This window comes from Toxotes jaculatrix, chromosome 22 (assembly GCF_017976425.1).
Source record: "Toxotes jaculatrix isolate fToxJac2 chromosome 22, fToxJac2.pri, whole genome shotgun sequence".
NCBI lineage: Eukaryota > Metazoa > Chordata > Actinopteri > Toxotidae > Toxotes > Toxotes jaculatrix.
The window spans coordinates 6,467,919-6,480,433 of NC_054415.1; the positions used below are offsets into that span (position 1 = coordinate 6,467,919).

At 40.4% G+C, this 12,515-nt stretch overlaps 1 protein-coding gene across 2 annotated transcripts; it reads left to right on the forward strand.

Annotated features, from left to right (window-relative positions):
• The first annotated feature begins 50 nt into the window (after window positions 1–50).
• LOC121176141 (sodium- and chloride-dependent betaine transporter-like) lies at window positions 51–11,358 on the forward strand. 2 transcript variants are annotated; one of them, XM_041030134.1, is made up of 16 exons: window positions 51–826; window positions 1,155–1,362; window positions 1,740–1,874; window positions 2,534–2,674; window positions 2,846–2,963; window positions 3,496–3,552; window positions 4,326–4,455; window positions 4,731–4,865; window positions 6,920–7,023; window positions 7,124–7,248; window positions 7,762–7,874; window positions 7,962–8,099; window positions 8,213–8,315; window positions 10,037–10,137; window positions 10,763–10,909; window positions 11,056–11,358. In XM_041030134.1, the coding sequence occupies exons 2-16, from the start codon at window positions 1,185–1,187 to the stop codon at window positions 11,221–11,223; spliced, it is 1,893 nt and encodes a 630-aa protein (XP_040886068.1). In that variant the 5' UTR covers window positions 51–826; window positions 1,155–1,184; the 3' UTR covers window positions 11,224–11,358. The 2 variants fall into 2 exon arrangements, with proteins under 2 accessions (XP_040886068.1, XP_040886067.1); XM_041030133.1 differs by having other exon boundaries at window positions 1,174–1,362.
• The last annotated feature ends 1,157 nt before the right edge of the window (window positions 11,359–12,515 follow it).

Genomic DNA, 12,515 nt, shown 5'->3' on the forward strand with positions numbered 1-12,515 from the left:
ATAGCAATTAGTGATGGGAATTCCGGCTCTTTTAAGCGAGCCGGTTCTTATGGCTCGGCTCACTAAAAAGTGCCGGCTCCCAAAGGGCTCCTCAGATTTTTTTTTTTTTTTTTTTTTTTTTTAGTTGACCAATCACAACAAAACAGCTCCGGCTTCCAGGCAGGAGTCGGCTCCCATCGTTCACTTCAAAGAGCCATTTCGTTCGCTACCGACACATCACGCGTTTTTTTTTGGGGGGGCGGTGTTATAGGGTTTAATTAGAGAGTGCGAGAAAAAACAGTGCGGGGGTGGTGGAAATCATGTTTAACTGACTGCAACATGCTGTATTTTTCTTTAGGTTTGTCTTTTCATGTTAGGCCTCTTTATATAAACCACATAAATTACTGGACTGCTAACTTCCTGCAGATTGCAGATTAAGATTTTACATACAGCACCGCCCAGCTCATGAAATATGACGCACTGGAGACCTCACACATGAATGCATCTGTAATAATGATCCATGCACAATTTGATTCTGAATAACATTTTGCTCACAATAGGTCTGTAATTTTTCTTGATTGAACGACTTTCACTGTTAAGCTATTTTGATGAGGCGTTTTTACATTGTGATGTTGTAACCTCTGCTGAAACATCTGAATCCTTTTTCCACCAACTTTTGCACGCACACGCCGGAGCCTCCGTGAGAACAACGGAGTCTACCAGAGAAAGTCAGAGCGTGAGTGGCATCCTTCAGGACACTCCCCCTTTTTTTAGAACAAGTCTTTTCTTCAAACTTCGCTTGGTCAGTCAAAGGATCATATTGTCGGCGCCCATCGCAAACTCCTGGGTGAGTTGCATGCATTCAAATCTATTCTTTAGGGGCAAAAAAAGTGATTTGACACTAATGTTTTGCTCTCCTTTTTCCTTTTCTTAGGTTGTATGTTTGCTATATTTCTGCACAGTTTAGTTGAGCAATCTCTTGCTCACTGCTGGAGTTCGATGGTTTTGTGGAATCGAATTAATTTAATCACACAATGAAACTTAAATGTACTGTAGTGTGAGATATTAGGATAAATATAACTTTAAGTAGAATTGCAAAGTCTACTGTTCCAAATCTGCATACTCGGAAAAGAGCTGCAGAGAACGTGACAGGTATGGTTTGCATTTCATTTAAGTGTTCATTGGATTCAACAGACTGAGAGACCATGACGGAGGAAACAGCCAAAAGAGTCCCTGTTAGAGATAACGAGGTTCCTGCAGAAGGGATTCAGCCGAGGGGGAAATGGGCCAACAACATGGAGTTCATGTTCTCCATGGCTGGGGAAATCATTGGCCTTGGAAACGTTTGGCGTTTCCCCTATCTGTGCTACAAGAATGGAGGAGGTGAGAAACAGGTGTTGGACCAGTAGGGGATTTTTGCTGGCTGCAGGCAATTTAATTTTTCATCATCTCAATGACTAGCTGAATTCACCTCAAAGGTTTCATTGTTGTCATCATAATCAGAGAAATTTCATCATTCATCATGTCTCATTTTGGCTGGATCCTTTTGTAAAGATTCCAGTCCCCAGAAGATAACCTTTATTTTGAAATTGTATCCATTTCCATTCAAAACATTTTTATCTTTCCATTTGCAAGTAGTTCCATAGTCAGTTTTACTAGAAATCTTTTAACATGTTGGCTTAATATGTGTTTATTTGTCGGTGGTAGCCCTGCCTCACTCCTCCTACATGTGAGACTTCTTTGTCTGTGCCTCTTTTCAGGTGTTTTCTTCATCCCTTACTTTGTGTTCCTCTTCTTCTGTGGCATCCCTGTGTTTTTCCTGGAGACAGCATTGGGCCAGTACACCAGTGAGGGCGGGGTCACCGCCTGGAGGAAGATATGCCCCATGTTTGAGGGTAAAAACAAGGCTCAGACTGATTTTTGTGGAATTAATAGGTCATTTGACATGCAGGAAATGCATGTTTTGCATTGGGTTTTCTTCATTGTTATTGGAAACAAAATTAGCTGTTTCTGGCAGACTCCTAAATTGTGTAAACAGTAAGAGATTGAATCTTATTTTTTCACTCACCAAAAATGTAGCGATCACAGTAGTGTTTTTAAGTCTTTTAAACTTTTAGAATTATTTCTGAGGAATGTTTAAAAGCGAGTTAAATGAAATGATGAAATCACTTTTACTGCCTCTGCAGGGCTTTAAAAGTGGTCAACCCTCAACAGTAGCTGCCTTGTACATTCACTGTTAGGTTTGTTTTCCCCATTATCTAAATTTCAAACTAGCAGTTGCCCTAAAAAACAGGGCAGAGGATACACTACAATACATACTACACGAAAGGGAACATTTTATTGATTGTGAGCAGTTCTGGTGTTTTATTGATCATATCAATTTCTTGTGATGATAAACAAAAGTGAACTGTAGGAACACATGTACATGTATATGTCAGTGTTGGAGACTGGGAACCAAACCAGCACCTAGGAGCTGTAACTGTTGCATAACACAGAAGAAGACAGCAGCCAGACATTTTCACTAAACTGTGGGAAAACTTGCTGTGTCCTTCAGGGGTGGGGATTGCGTGCCAAGTGATTGTGATGTATCTGAACATCTACTACATTGTGGTGTTGGCCTGGGCTATCTTCTACCTGATTAACTCCTTCAAAAGTCCTCTTCCCTGGTCTACATGTGACAATGCCTGGAACACGGGTAAGGCACCTTTTGGGATAAATCAGCGCTGACTTGTGTAAACACGTCTGCATTTGATTAGCAGTATGGAACATAGCACACACTAAATCTTGCCAATCCTCCCACGCATTTTAGCGTTTTAAAGTGTGCACCATCCATCTCAACTTCATCTCTCTTTCTTCAACCTCACAGAATTATGTCACGATCACATCAGCACGTTTGCCAACCCCCATTTGTTTCACCCTGAATCCAACTGGTCATTCCTAAACAACTTCACCTCACTAGACTACAGTGACAACTTCACTTACTTGTAAGTTGCATATTTGTAACTGAGCTATACCTGATCAACTATTACAATTTATAATTTTGAGACACATATTGAATTCATAGGGAGAATTCATAATGTTGATGAGATACATAAAAAGAATGATAAGAAATATGGGATTAGTCTTGACTTCCATAGTTTAAGCAGCTCTGGGACACACCCATGATTTTATGTGTTGGGAACAGGAGGTTCTTACATCTGTTTTTATTACAAAAACAGTGGACTATTAATTACTGCCTTGGGACAGTTTGGGGGGGGGGGGGGTGGGTTAACACAACACATCTTGTTTGTTTAATTCGTACAAATATATTGTTTGTCCACTAGAGTGCAGTGTTTTATCCAATGTAAAATGTCTGATTTAAGAAATATTCTGGTCGTAATAAAAAACAAAAAATTAAACAGTCAATTGCAGGGCTTGACTGATAATCAAAAACTGAAAAGATGGTTAACCATTGTTAAAAATTATTATGATTTCAACTCACTTTTCTAACCTGCCTGTGTTTTTTTATATTTCCAGCAATGAAACAGAGTCATTTAAGATGGTGGGATTGGCACCGGAAAACGAATACTGGACGTGAGAAACACACCCACACTAATCTCCTTTAAACAGGGAGAAAAAAAAACTTTATCAGTAGTATCATCCTCCCAGTGAGCTTATCTTTGGGAGGAACATTCCTCAACAACAGATCTTAATGCTTCCCAGATACCAGGAGACTATCCTTACTCTTGGATATATGTGATGTTAGTGCTGAATCAACAAAAGGTGTACTGGGGTCATCCAAACAGCATGGAAAATGGACATTACTCAGAAGCCACAAATAACCAGTCACGCCACCATATTCAGCTTCCAACTTTGATAGAAAATTGTTTTCCTCTTCTTCTTTTTTTTTCTTGTTTTTAGCTGTTTCAAAACATAGCTGCTGCCCTTCACATGATAATCTCCTGATTTGATTTGAGAGCAGATACTGGGAAATCACTCGTTACATACAGCTGTGCTGTGTGATGAGAACAATGTCTACCCTTTTCTCTGCAGCTTTTGTAATATAAACTGAAGCCATCCAAAATAAACTGAGAGCGATTTCAACATCTGTATCTGAGACACAAATGTTTGGCGCTTTTTGCTGTATATGAATAGAAAAATGGCTTTCAGTGCATTCTTCTCATGAGTCAGGACACATTTGTACCAAGCTGTGTTTACTGCAGTGGGAGAAAGCTTTTGAAAAAAAAAAGAGAATAAGGAACATGTGTTTGTATGCATAGCACATTTATATATCCATCATTCTACTTGTTATGTGCAGAGGATGTGTTTGTATATGTGTGTTTACATGTCCGATCTCTCTCTCACAGTAACCGCGTGTTAAGAATATCAGATAGTATGTCCCTGGGTAAGGTACACTGGGACTTGGCCCTGTGTCTCCTCCTTGCCTGGGTCATATGCTATTTCTGCATCTGGAAGGGAATTAAATCCACAGGAAAGGTGAGTACTCCTTTAACATACTGGACATTAGGTTGTGTTCTATCATCCTTCAGCTACTTGTTTTGGTTTTACAGAAGTCTGAATGTCAGCCACTTCAAATTTTTAAGGTGATAATATGTCAGTGTTGGGTTTACAGCTTGTTCAACAGACCCCATGAGGCCAAATGTTTAATTCATGTGGGTTCAAGAAAAGAGAGAATACTATCAATATCTATAACAAAACATATGCACTGTGAACACATATGAATGCATAACTTCTTGTTTTTGTCTTTATAGGTGGTGTACTTCACAGCTACATTCCCTTACCTGATGCTGTTCATCCTCTTCTTCCGTGGAGTGACACTCCCAGGCGCTGCAGAGGGCCTGAAATATTACCTCACCCCAGACCTCAGCAAGCTTGCTGACCCAGATGTAAGAACTTATTGTTATAATGTTGTTTTTGTGACAAGGTTTGCTTTTGAAATATCACGCTACAAACACAAAGCACAGTACAGCCATTTTACTGCCATCTGAAATTCAGTTTGTGGTTCTAAAATCAGTGTAAGCAGAAAGAGTCAGTCTTCTGCTCTGCTGTTGCAACTTAGAGCGTTGGCCTCACAACCAACGAGAACATAATTTTTCTTTATTTCTCAATGCTTCTCTCTCTGTTAGAGTTCTTTGTGTTCTAACAGGATGAACACAGTGTCCTGTTATCCTCACCCCTCCCCCGCTTTCTTCCCTTTTTTTTCTTTTCTGTTACTCTTTTCCAATCCCAAGCCAGAGACTTAACAAGAAAAATAAACCAGGATCCTTTTCTAATTAGAAGTTTGTGAAAGAGATTAGACAGTGACACCATCACACAGGAGCCAAAACTGTGCTCTCCAGTGGGAATTTCTAATGCATTTTGTGAGTATACTTATTTTATAAGTCACCAGCTTTAAGCTGAAATCAAAGCCAGAAATTTATAATCATTGCAAAATACTGATTTGTATTTACACACAAAAAACCCCACTCTGCATTACATGCTTCCAGCAGATGTGTGATTCACTTAGTGTAATGATGTCGCTTCTAAACTGAATAGAGATTTGAAAAAAAAAAAAAAAAAGACGAAGGTGGATTTTAGACTGGTTGGAACGCTGTTGCACAAAGACAGCATCTGTTGCTGCCAGCAACAACAGCTTAAAAAAGGAGTTCTTTCTCCTACAAAATGGTTCATCACCCCTCTCCACCTCCCCCGTTCCCTGCTTCTCTCTGTCACTCTTCCTCTTGACAGTTCACAGCTTGATTCTCAGCTTCAGGGGTCAAATGTTATCATGGGAGCCCTGTGTTTGGCTGGTGTTGGGTCATTTCCTGTTCCCATGTGGGCATGTGTATGTGCATGTATGCATATGTTTGTATTAGCATTCCTGTGAAAAGTGTGTGAAAATAATCTAGATTTATTGGGGGATTATGTTGCACAAAGACCAGAGAGGAGCCCCTTGACATTTGTTTTTGTCAGTTGTTTGGTTTTTTTTGCAGTTTTTCAATTGTTTCAGTCTGTTTGACTGGATTTCTTTGTTACTATCTCATCTGGATGCATCATGCAACTCGGTTGAATTATCTGTTAATTTCACAAATCCCTGTTAGACGAAATGTGGCTGTTCTTATTAGATGAGGATGTGTCGTATTCTCCTAAAACCACTATGAACCATTGTGGGAATCTTACCCCATAACTGTGGATGACAGGAGAGGGGAAAAACTGAGAATATTATTTGCAGTGATGTCAAAAGCAGGTGAAAGCAGTTATGGGTCAGAAAGCAGAGTTATGCCAGATGCTCTTAAAAACAGATCTTGAAACAGATCTGTTTCTAATTAGTCCTGCTTTAGCATGCAAGTGCATGTTCTGTGCTCAAACTGCAGAGGAAATCATAATGGAGTTCTGGCTGACATCTGGGGTCTGTTTAATGTGTGAATGTGTCTCATTCTGTGTCAGTGTGCGTGTGTGAACCCGTATGTAGAGCAGCCAAGAGGAATTCAAAATAAAAGGCATACTTCTAAGAACACAACAGCTTCCTCTTTGTCCAGAATCAGAAATGAAGATCCTTTGCAACAGACAAAGTCTTCCATTTCTGACCCAGGGCAGCAAATAAGTCAGACCCATCATGGGGCCAGAGCAGGGGGCTGTATATTGCTTTGGAGCCTTGCCAACTCTGTCTTTTTGTGGATGAGACTCACAGTGCTGTGATGCCTCTAATGTTAACCAGATGCTGTCAGGACGAGGGCCTGCAGACAGACAGACAGCCAAGCAAAAAAAACAGCCTACACCCATAGACCTGAATGCACACAAATACAAACACAAATGTGGCGCACAGTCACTGGTTAGTTGTGTTGTAGCTTTGTAGGGAGAGGAGTTGATGGAAAGCATATGCTGTGGGTGATTTCAACAGTGGGAACATTCAAGGTCCTAAAATTCTCATATGCAGCTTTCATTCTCATACCCTCTGTAGGTATGGCGTGATGCAGGGACTCAGGTGTTCTTCTCCTATGCTGTGTGTCAGGGAGTACTGACTGCTCTGGGAAGCTACAACAAATACAACAACAACTGCTACAGGTCAGTGTGACACAGATCCCGTCGCTCTCTCTGTATGTCATCATATTTACAGTCTTAAAGTCGTGTCTTTGACTGAGCTTGTCTTCTTGTTCTGTTGCAGGGATTGCTTGGCACTATGTGGTCTGAACAGTGCCACCAGTATCTTTGCTGGTTTCACTGTGTTCTCAGTGTTGGGATTCATGGCACATGAACTGGACACAACCCTTGAGAACGTTGTTGCTAGTGGTGAGTTTTTCACCCTCTGCATCCTTTATTTTACTGCTGTCGCTATTAACTATTATTGCTCTACACTATTCATTTTAGTATTAAAACAGCTGCTGTATTTATTTTCATGCATTGTGGCTTTAATGCTGGCAGTATTGACAAAAATCACTTATGTCCACAAGATGGCGTCTTATGTTCAAGATACAGCTAAAGCTTTTCAGTTATTGTGGCCAGCGGTATTCTTAAGGCATCAAAAATGATGAGCTATAAGTTATAAAACTAGTTATTAATAGTTACTAGAAAAATTTGAGGGGCAAATCATTAAAGGTGTAAGATAAAAAATGTCTTCCACAAAATTATATTTATTCCTTTTCTATAATTTTTGCTTTTTTTCTTGTGAAATGCTTCATTTTAAGGGGTCACAAGCCCAAAAAAAGTTGTGAATCACTGGATTAAAGGACTTTGAATACCTGGGCTTCAAGATTGCATGACAAAGAAGAATGTGTTAATAATGCATTCATGTGCTTCCTACAGGTCCTGGTCTGGCCTTCATAGCCTATCCTAAGGCTCTGTCAATGCTGCCTGGCTCATCTTTTTGGTCTGTGCTCTTCTTCCTCATGATCCTCTTCTTAGGCCTTGACAGTCAGGTACTGTGGGTAATGCATCATACAGTATAGCATCTCAGGTTCATATTCTAGTTACAAATAAGCTTATCATCAGGTCTGTGTTCACAGTTTGTGTGCGTGGAGAGCCTGGCCACAGCCATCACAGACCTGTTCCCACGTCACCTGAGGAGGCCCAGAGCAAGAGAGATACTGGTCCTGGTCATTGCTGTTATTTGCTTTCTGCTGGGGCTGCCACTAGTCACTGAGGTAAACTGCAGGAAGAAGAAGGGCACACTTTCCACTTTCCTTCTGACAGCTACATCTCTCTTTCTATCTGCCATGACTTTTTTCCTGATTTTTTTTTTCTATTCATGTTTCAGAGAGGCATAGTCCTCTTCCAGCTGATTGACACCTACGGTCCCAGTGGAACCAGCCTCCTCATCATTGCCTGTTTTGAGACTGTTGTCATTGCGTGGGTGTATGGTAAGTCATTTTATTGGCTAGTGCATTACAAGACCATCACCAAAGTGATTTACCAACTTCCAATTATTTCTAAAAGGTTTCTGAAAATTAGTTTCTTCTAAATAGAAGACTATTGCAGGAAGATATACTAATTCAGCTCTGAATTCACTTTTAGTGAGTGAAATGTGGAGTTTGTTATCCCCACAGTATCAACATCATCAGTGCTGCACTACATTCACAGTAGCTACCAAAATGAGCTTCATTAATATATCCTCAGCTTATGCGATTCCAAATGCAGCATTTGTTTCATCAGCATAATCAACTTATCTGTATCTGTGTAATCTTATCTGTAAGAAAGCAGCTTCAGATAAAAAAAAAAAAAACTTTAACATTTTATTTTTGTCCTGAGCAAAATTAAAACGGCTCTACCAACAACATGAAAAGAGACGTCTGATGAGATTTTTCTCAACTGAGAGTAGTTGAGGTTTGTGGCATTTATTCCAAACCAGAAGGATGAGTGCTCCACCTACTGGCTTGAAACTAGCATGAGCACCTTCTGCTGTTAGCACCTTGAACACTCTGCCCAACTACTTTGCTGTTTTTAATGAATTTTTCATTGTGTGTTTCTTTTCCACAAGTGTGTCAGGATTTGTCCACTACCTTTATCCCTACTATTAATCTTTCACTTTTATATTCCAGTCTTCCTCTACCATTAAATAGGATAAATCTCCTGAGCTCTCACCACGTCCTACACCTTCATTATCAGCAGCATTACTGGCTAAATTACAGCATGTGGGTGGAGAGTTCCTCTCCTTCTCATATTTGTCTTTACTGCTCAACTCTCAGAGCATCTGTATTGAATGTATACTGTATATAGACCTCTCTGCCTCATCAGATGAGTCTGTGCTATGTGTGGTGATACTTCCTCACCCAGATTTAAACGAGGCCACTCACTTACCTCCTCCGCAAAGACGTAGTTAGTTTTTTGGGTTGATTACTCTATCATTTATGGAGCTGCATCTGCCTTCCTGAATAGGTTCGACAACTTACTCTGCTATTATGCATTTGTAAAAATCAAGCTCTAGATGCTGCTACATCAGCCAAATGATGTACTTTACCAATCTCATATCAGTTTCCTCCTGTTTTTAAATGTCTGTCTTTCTTTCTGTAGTTCCTCTCTTCTCCTCCTCCTCCTCCTCTCTTTGGCAGCTGAAGGTGAGCAGCTTTCTCATCTTCATTTCCCATTTCACTCCTCTGCCTCCTCAGTTCCTCATTAGCCCACAACTGGTGTCTCACCAGTCTACCTTTTGTCCTCATTTGAGTCACATGATTCTTACTGAGATTAGGTTTTGTCTTATTTCCCTGTATACCAACTATTTATTTAATTTGGTGGTTGTTCTTCCTCCTCTGTCCCTCCTCCTCTTCACTAACAGCTTGGTTATTCTCCATCGTGTGAAACATCACACAGACATGTTTTCCAACAACTGTCATATTTTATAAATTGATCACGTCTTGTACATGAAATCTTAATCTGAAAAGTAACTATAGCTGTTTAAAAAAAATGGAAGTACAAAGTAGATGTGGTGGAGTTGAAGCATTAGGCAGCATGAAATGGAATATAAAATGGAAATGAAAAAAGTACAAGCAGGCTTCACCATCTCACTGGATTGTATTCCCTGCGAAAACAAAACAATTTTATTCCCTTTGATTGACTAACACCTCCTGTCCACGACTCCATGCAGGTGCAGACCGTTTCTATGACAACATCGAGGACATGATCGGGTACCCGCCATTCCCCGTGCTGAAGTACTGCTGGTTGTTCGTCACGCCGCTCATCTGCGGGGTGAGTCCGCGCACCTGGGTCACATCTCTCTTACTTGATTCATCTACTTTCCGTCTCTCTCTTTCTTTCACTCTGGCTTTCTGCTTTAATGTCTGTTTCCACTAATGCCTCACACAGATCTTTTGGTGTCCTTCATCACCCTTATTTTTACCTCTCTTCCTGTTTCCCTCTCTCAGGCCTTTCATCTTTGCTGAGTGTTTAATATATTTCATTTTGCCACATCAGTAATTACGCTTCACTTAACGCATGGGAATGAGGAGGAGAGAAGCTGCCTTTACCTGAAAATGTGGACTCATCTGTTTTAAATTCACTTCACTGCGGACATGATCAGTACAAGAACATAAAGTACAGTAGGCGTATTATTCTTATTGGGTGTTAGTAAGTGAGTTAAAGGAGCATACTGGTGTTTTTGTATGTTATGGAAACCATATATAGTATAAGACCTGAGCTAGTCACACTTTACATTCACATGTTTTTTCTGCAAAAATGGTACCTGGAATCCCACTGAATCTGTAGTGGCAGCTTTATCTTGGCAAGTTGGGATAATATACCTTCAGCTTTTTCTCTGCACACCACTACACTTGTATAGCCAAGCCCTCTAACTCGATTGTTTCCTTTCCCCTAGCTCACAGTGCTGTACAACGTGGCACAAATACAGCCTTTAAGGGAGTATGGTTTTAAACTCAGCACCTTGGAATCCATATTTAGCACTCTACTTGTTGTCACTCCGCTGTTATGCATCCCCATATTCATTCTGGTCACACTGTGCAGGGTGAGTGAATTCAACACTTGTACTTGGTCAGTTTCAAATATAATTTAATAAGATAAAGCTAAATCACACATTTTTCTGCTCTTACTGTTATACTGTGATGCGCGTGTGTGACTGTGTTTAAAATACTTTTTCCACCAACCGTTCAGAATCCTGAAAACATGACTGTGCCGTCCAGCGACCTGCGTCAGGCTCAGCCACACAAGCCAGTGCTCACACTGTGTGAACATGTCATCTTCAAGGCTCAGGGGTCACAGGTCAGGAGTGGGGACGAAAGACACGACAAGATGATGATGACGGAACCCATGGGGGTTTGATGGTATATTGCATAGGTCATCAATGAAGTTTACAATTCTGTGACTTCAAAATCGCACATATTCAGGAAGATTTTTAATTTTTTTTTTTTTTGTTCTCGTATACTAGTCTGTACCTTTCTAATTTTTATAATGAAAGATAAAGAAAAAATCCCATATAATATAGATACTCGTGTAAACCTATAATCCTACATTCTGTAATGGGCTTAAAAGAGTACTCCACTGATATAGCACTGCACTACTGGAACACAGTTCACAGCAAAAATCAGTCCAAAAATATTTTTTATATTTTTTTATTCCATGTGTTCTTTTTCCTTGTCAAATCCTGGCATCTACATTACCCACAATTGAACTCAACTGCTGACAGTTTTCCCAGAGATTTGATTGTCCAGTTAAGCCTAATGCAGCCTTGAGCCACGAGCCGCAAGGCAACAATGAGGAGTGGGCTACATAAGACTGTTAAGGCCTTGTTTCTCTCACTCCACACTGTCACATCTGATAATTTCCAGCCTCTTAGTCTTCAGCCCCAACTCCTGTCAGATTTTACGTAGCTCCTTCTGGAGACACAAATGCCATCACAGAACTTGTTTCATATATAAATTCTCCTTTGAAACAGTAATAAGGTCATTCATAGCAATATATTCAATTCATCATGTGTCTATACCATGTGCAGATGGTGATGAACTCTATGAATCTCATTAAAATGATCAGTATGCTAAATTTCCTGGTGCATTGTGCCTCTTTTGACTCTGTCCATATTGATTTCTGACCAGAGGATAAACATTCAATAAAGGTCGATGAGGATCAGTTTGTCACTTCAGTGGATGGATCATGCTTCCGGCTTTGTAACAAGAAAATCAAAAATGTTCTGCAGGTCTGTGCAGTACAACGTACATGGGCATGAGAAGATGAACAGGATGTGTGTATGTGTGATATCACAGGATACATGTGGTAGGCGAACGTGAACTTGCTCCATCATAATGCCAGACTCAGTCATCTGTGTAATCCAAACCGGCATTCAATTAACAGGCAATTCCGCCCAGTTGCCTCCCACCTCTCTTCACCCCCAACTCCCTCCGTTCCGCCCGCAACGACACAGAATGAACCTTAGCCCTGGAAAAAGTCTGGCCTTAAAAGCCAAAAAGCTCACCAGAGCATCAGGTGGGTCAAAGAGCAGTATGAATTTGACACTTGTGTATGTTTTATCTTAATGAGAAAAAAAAAAAAAAATCAACATTAGGAAGCTGCTGGAGTGCCACTGGCAGTTTAATGTTCCTCAAGTGAAAGAGAATAGC

Excerpts from the sequence above, each read along its gene's own strand:
- LOC121176141 (XM_041030134.1), top strand. The coding sequence starts at position 1,185 with ATGACGGAGGAAACAGCCAAAAGAGTCCCTGTTAGAGATAACGAGGTT. Across the intron at positions 1,363-1,739 it reads GTGCTACAAGAATGGAGGAG|GTGTTTTCTTCATCCCTTAC; the intron begins GTGAGAAACAGG and ends GCCTCTTTTCAG. Across the intron at positions 4,866-6,919 it reads GCAAGCTTGCTGACCCAGAT|GTATGGCGTGATGCAGGGAC; the intron begins GTAAGAACTTAT and ends TACCCTCTGTAG.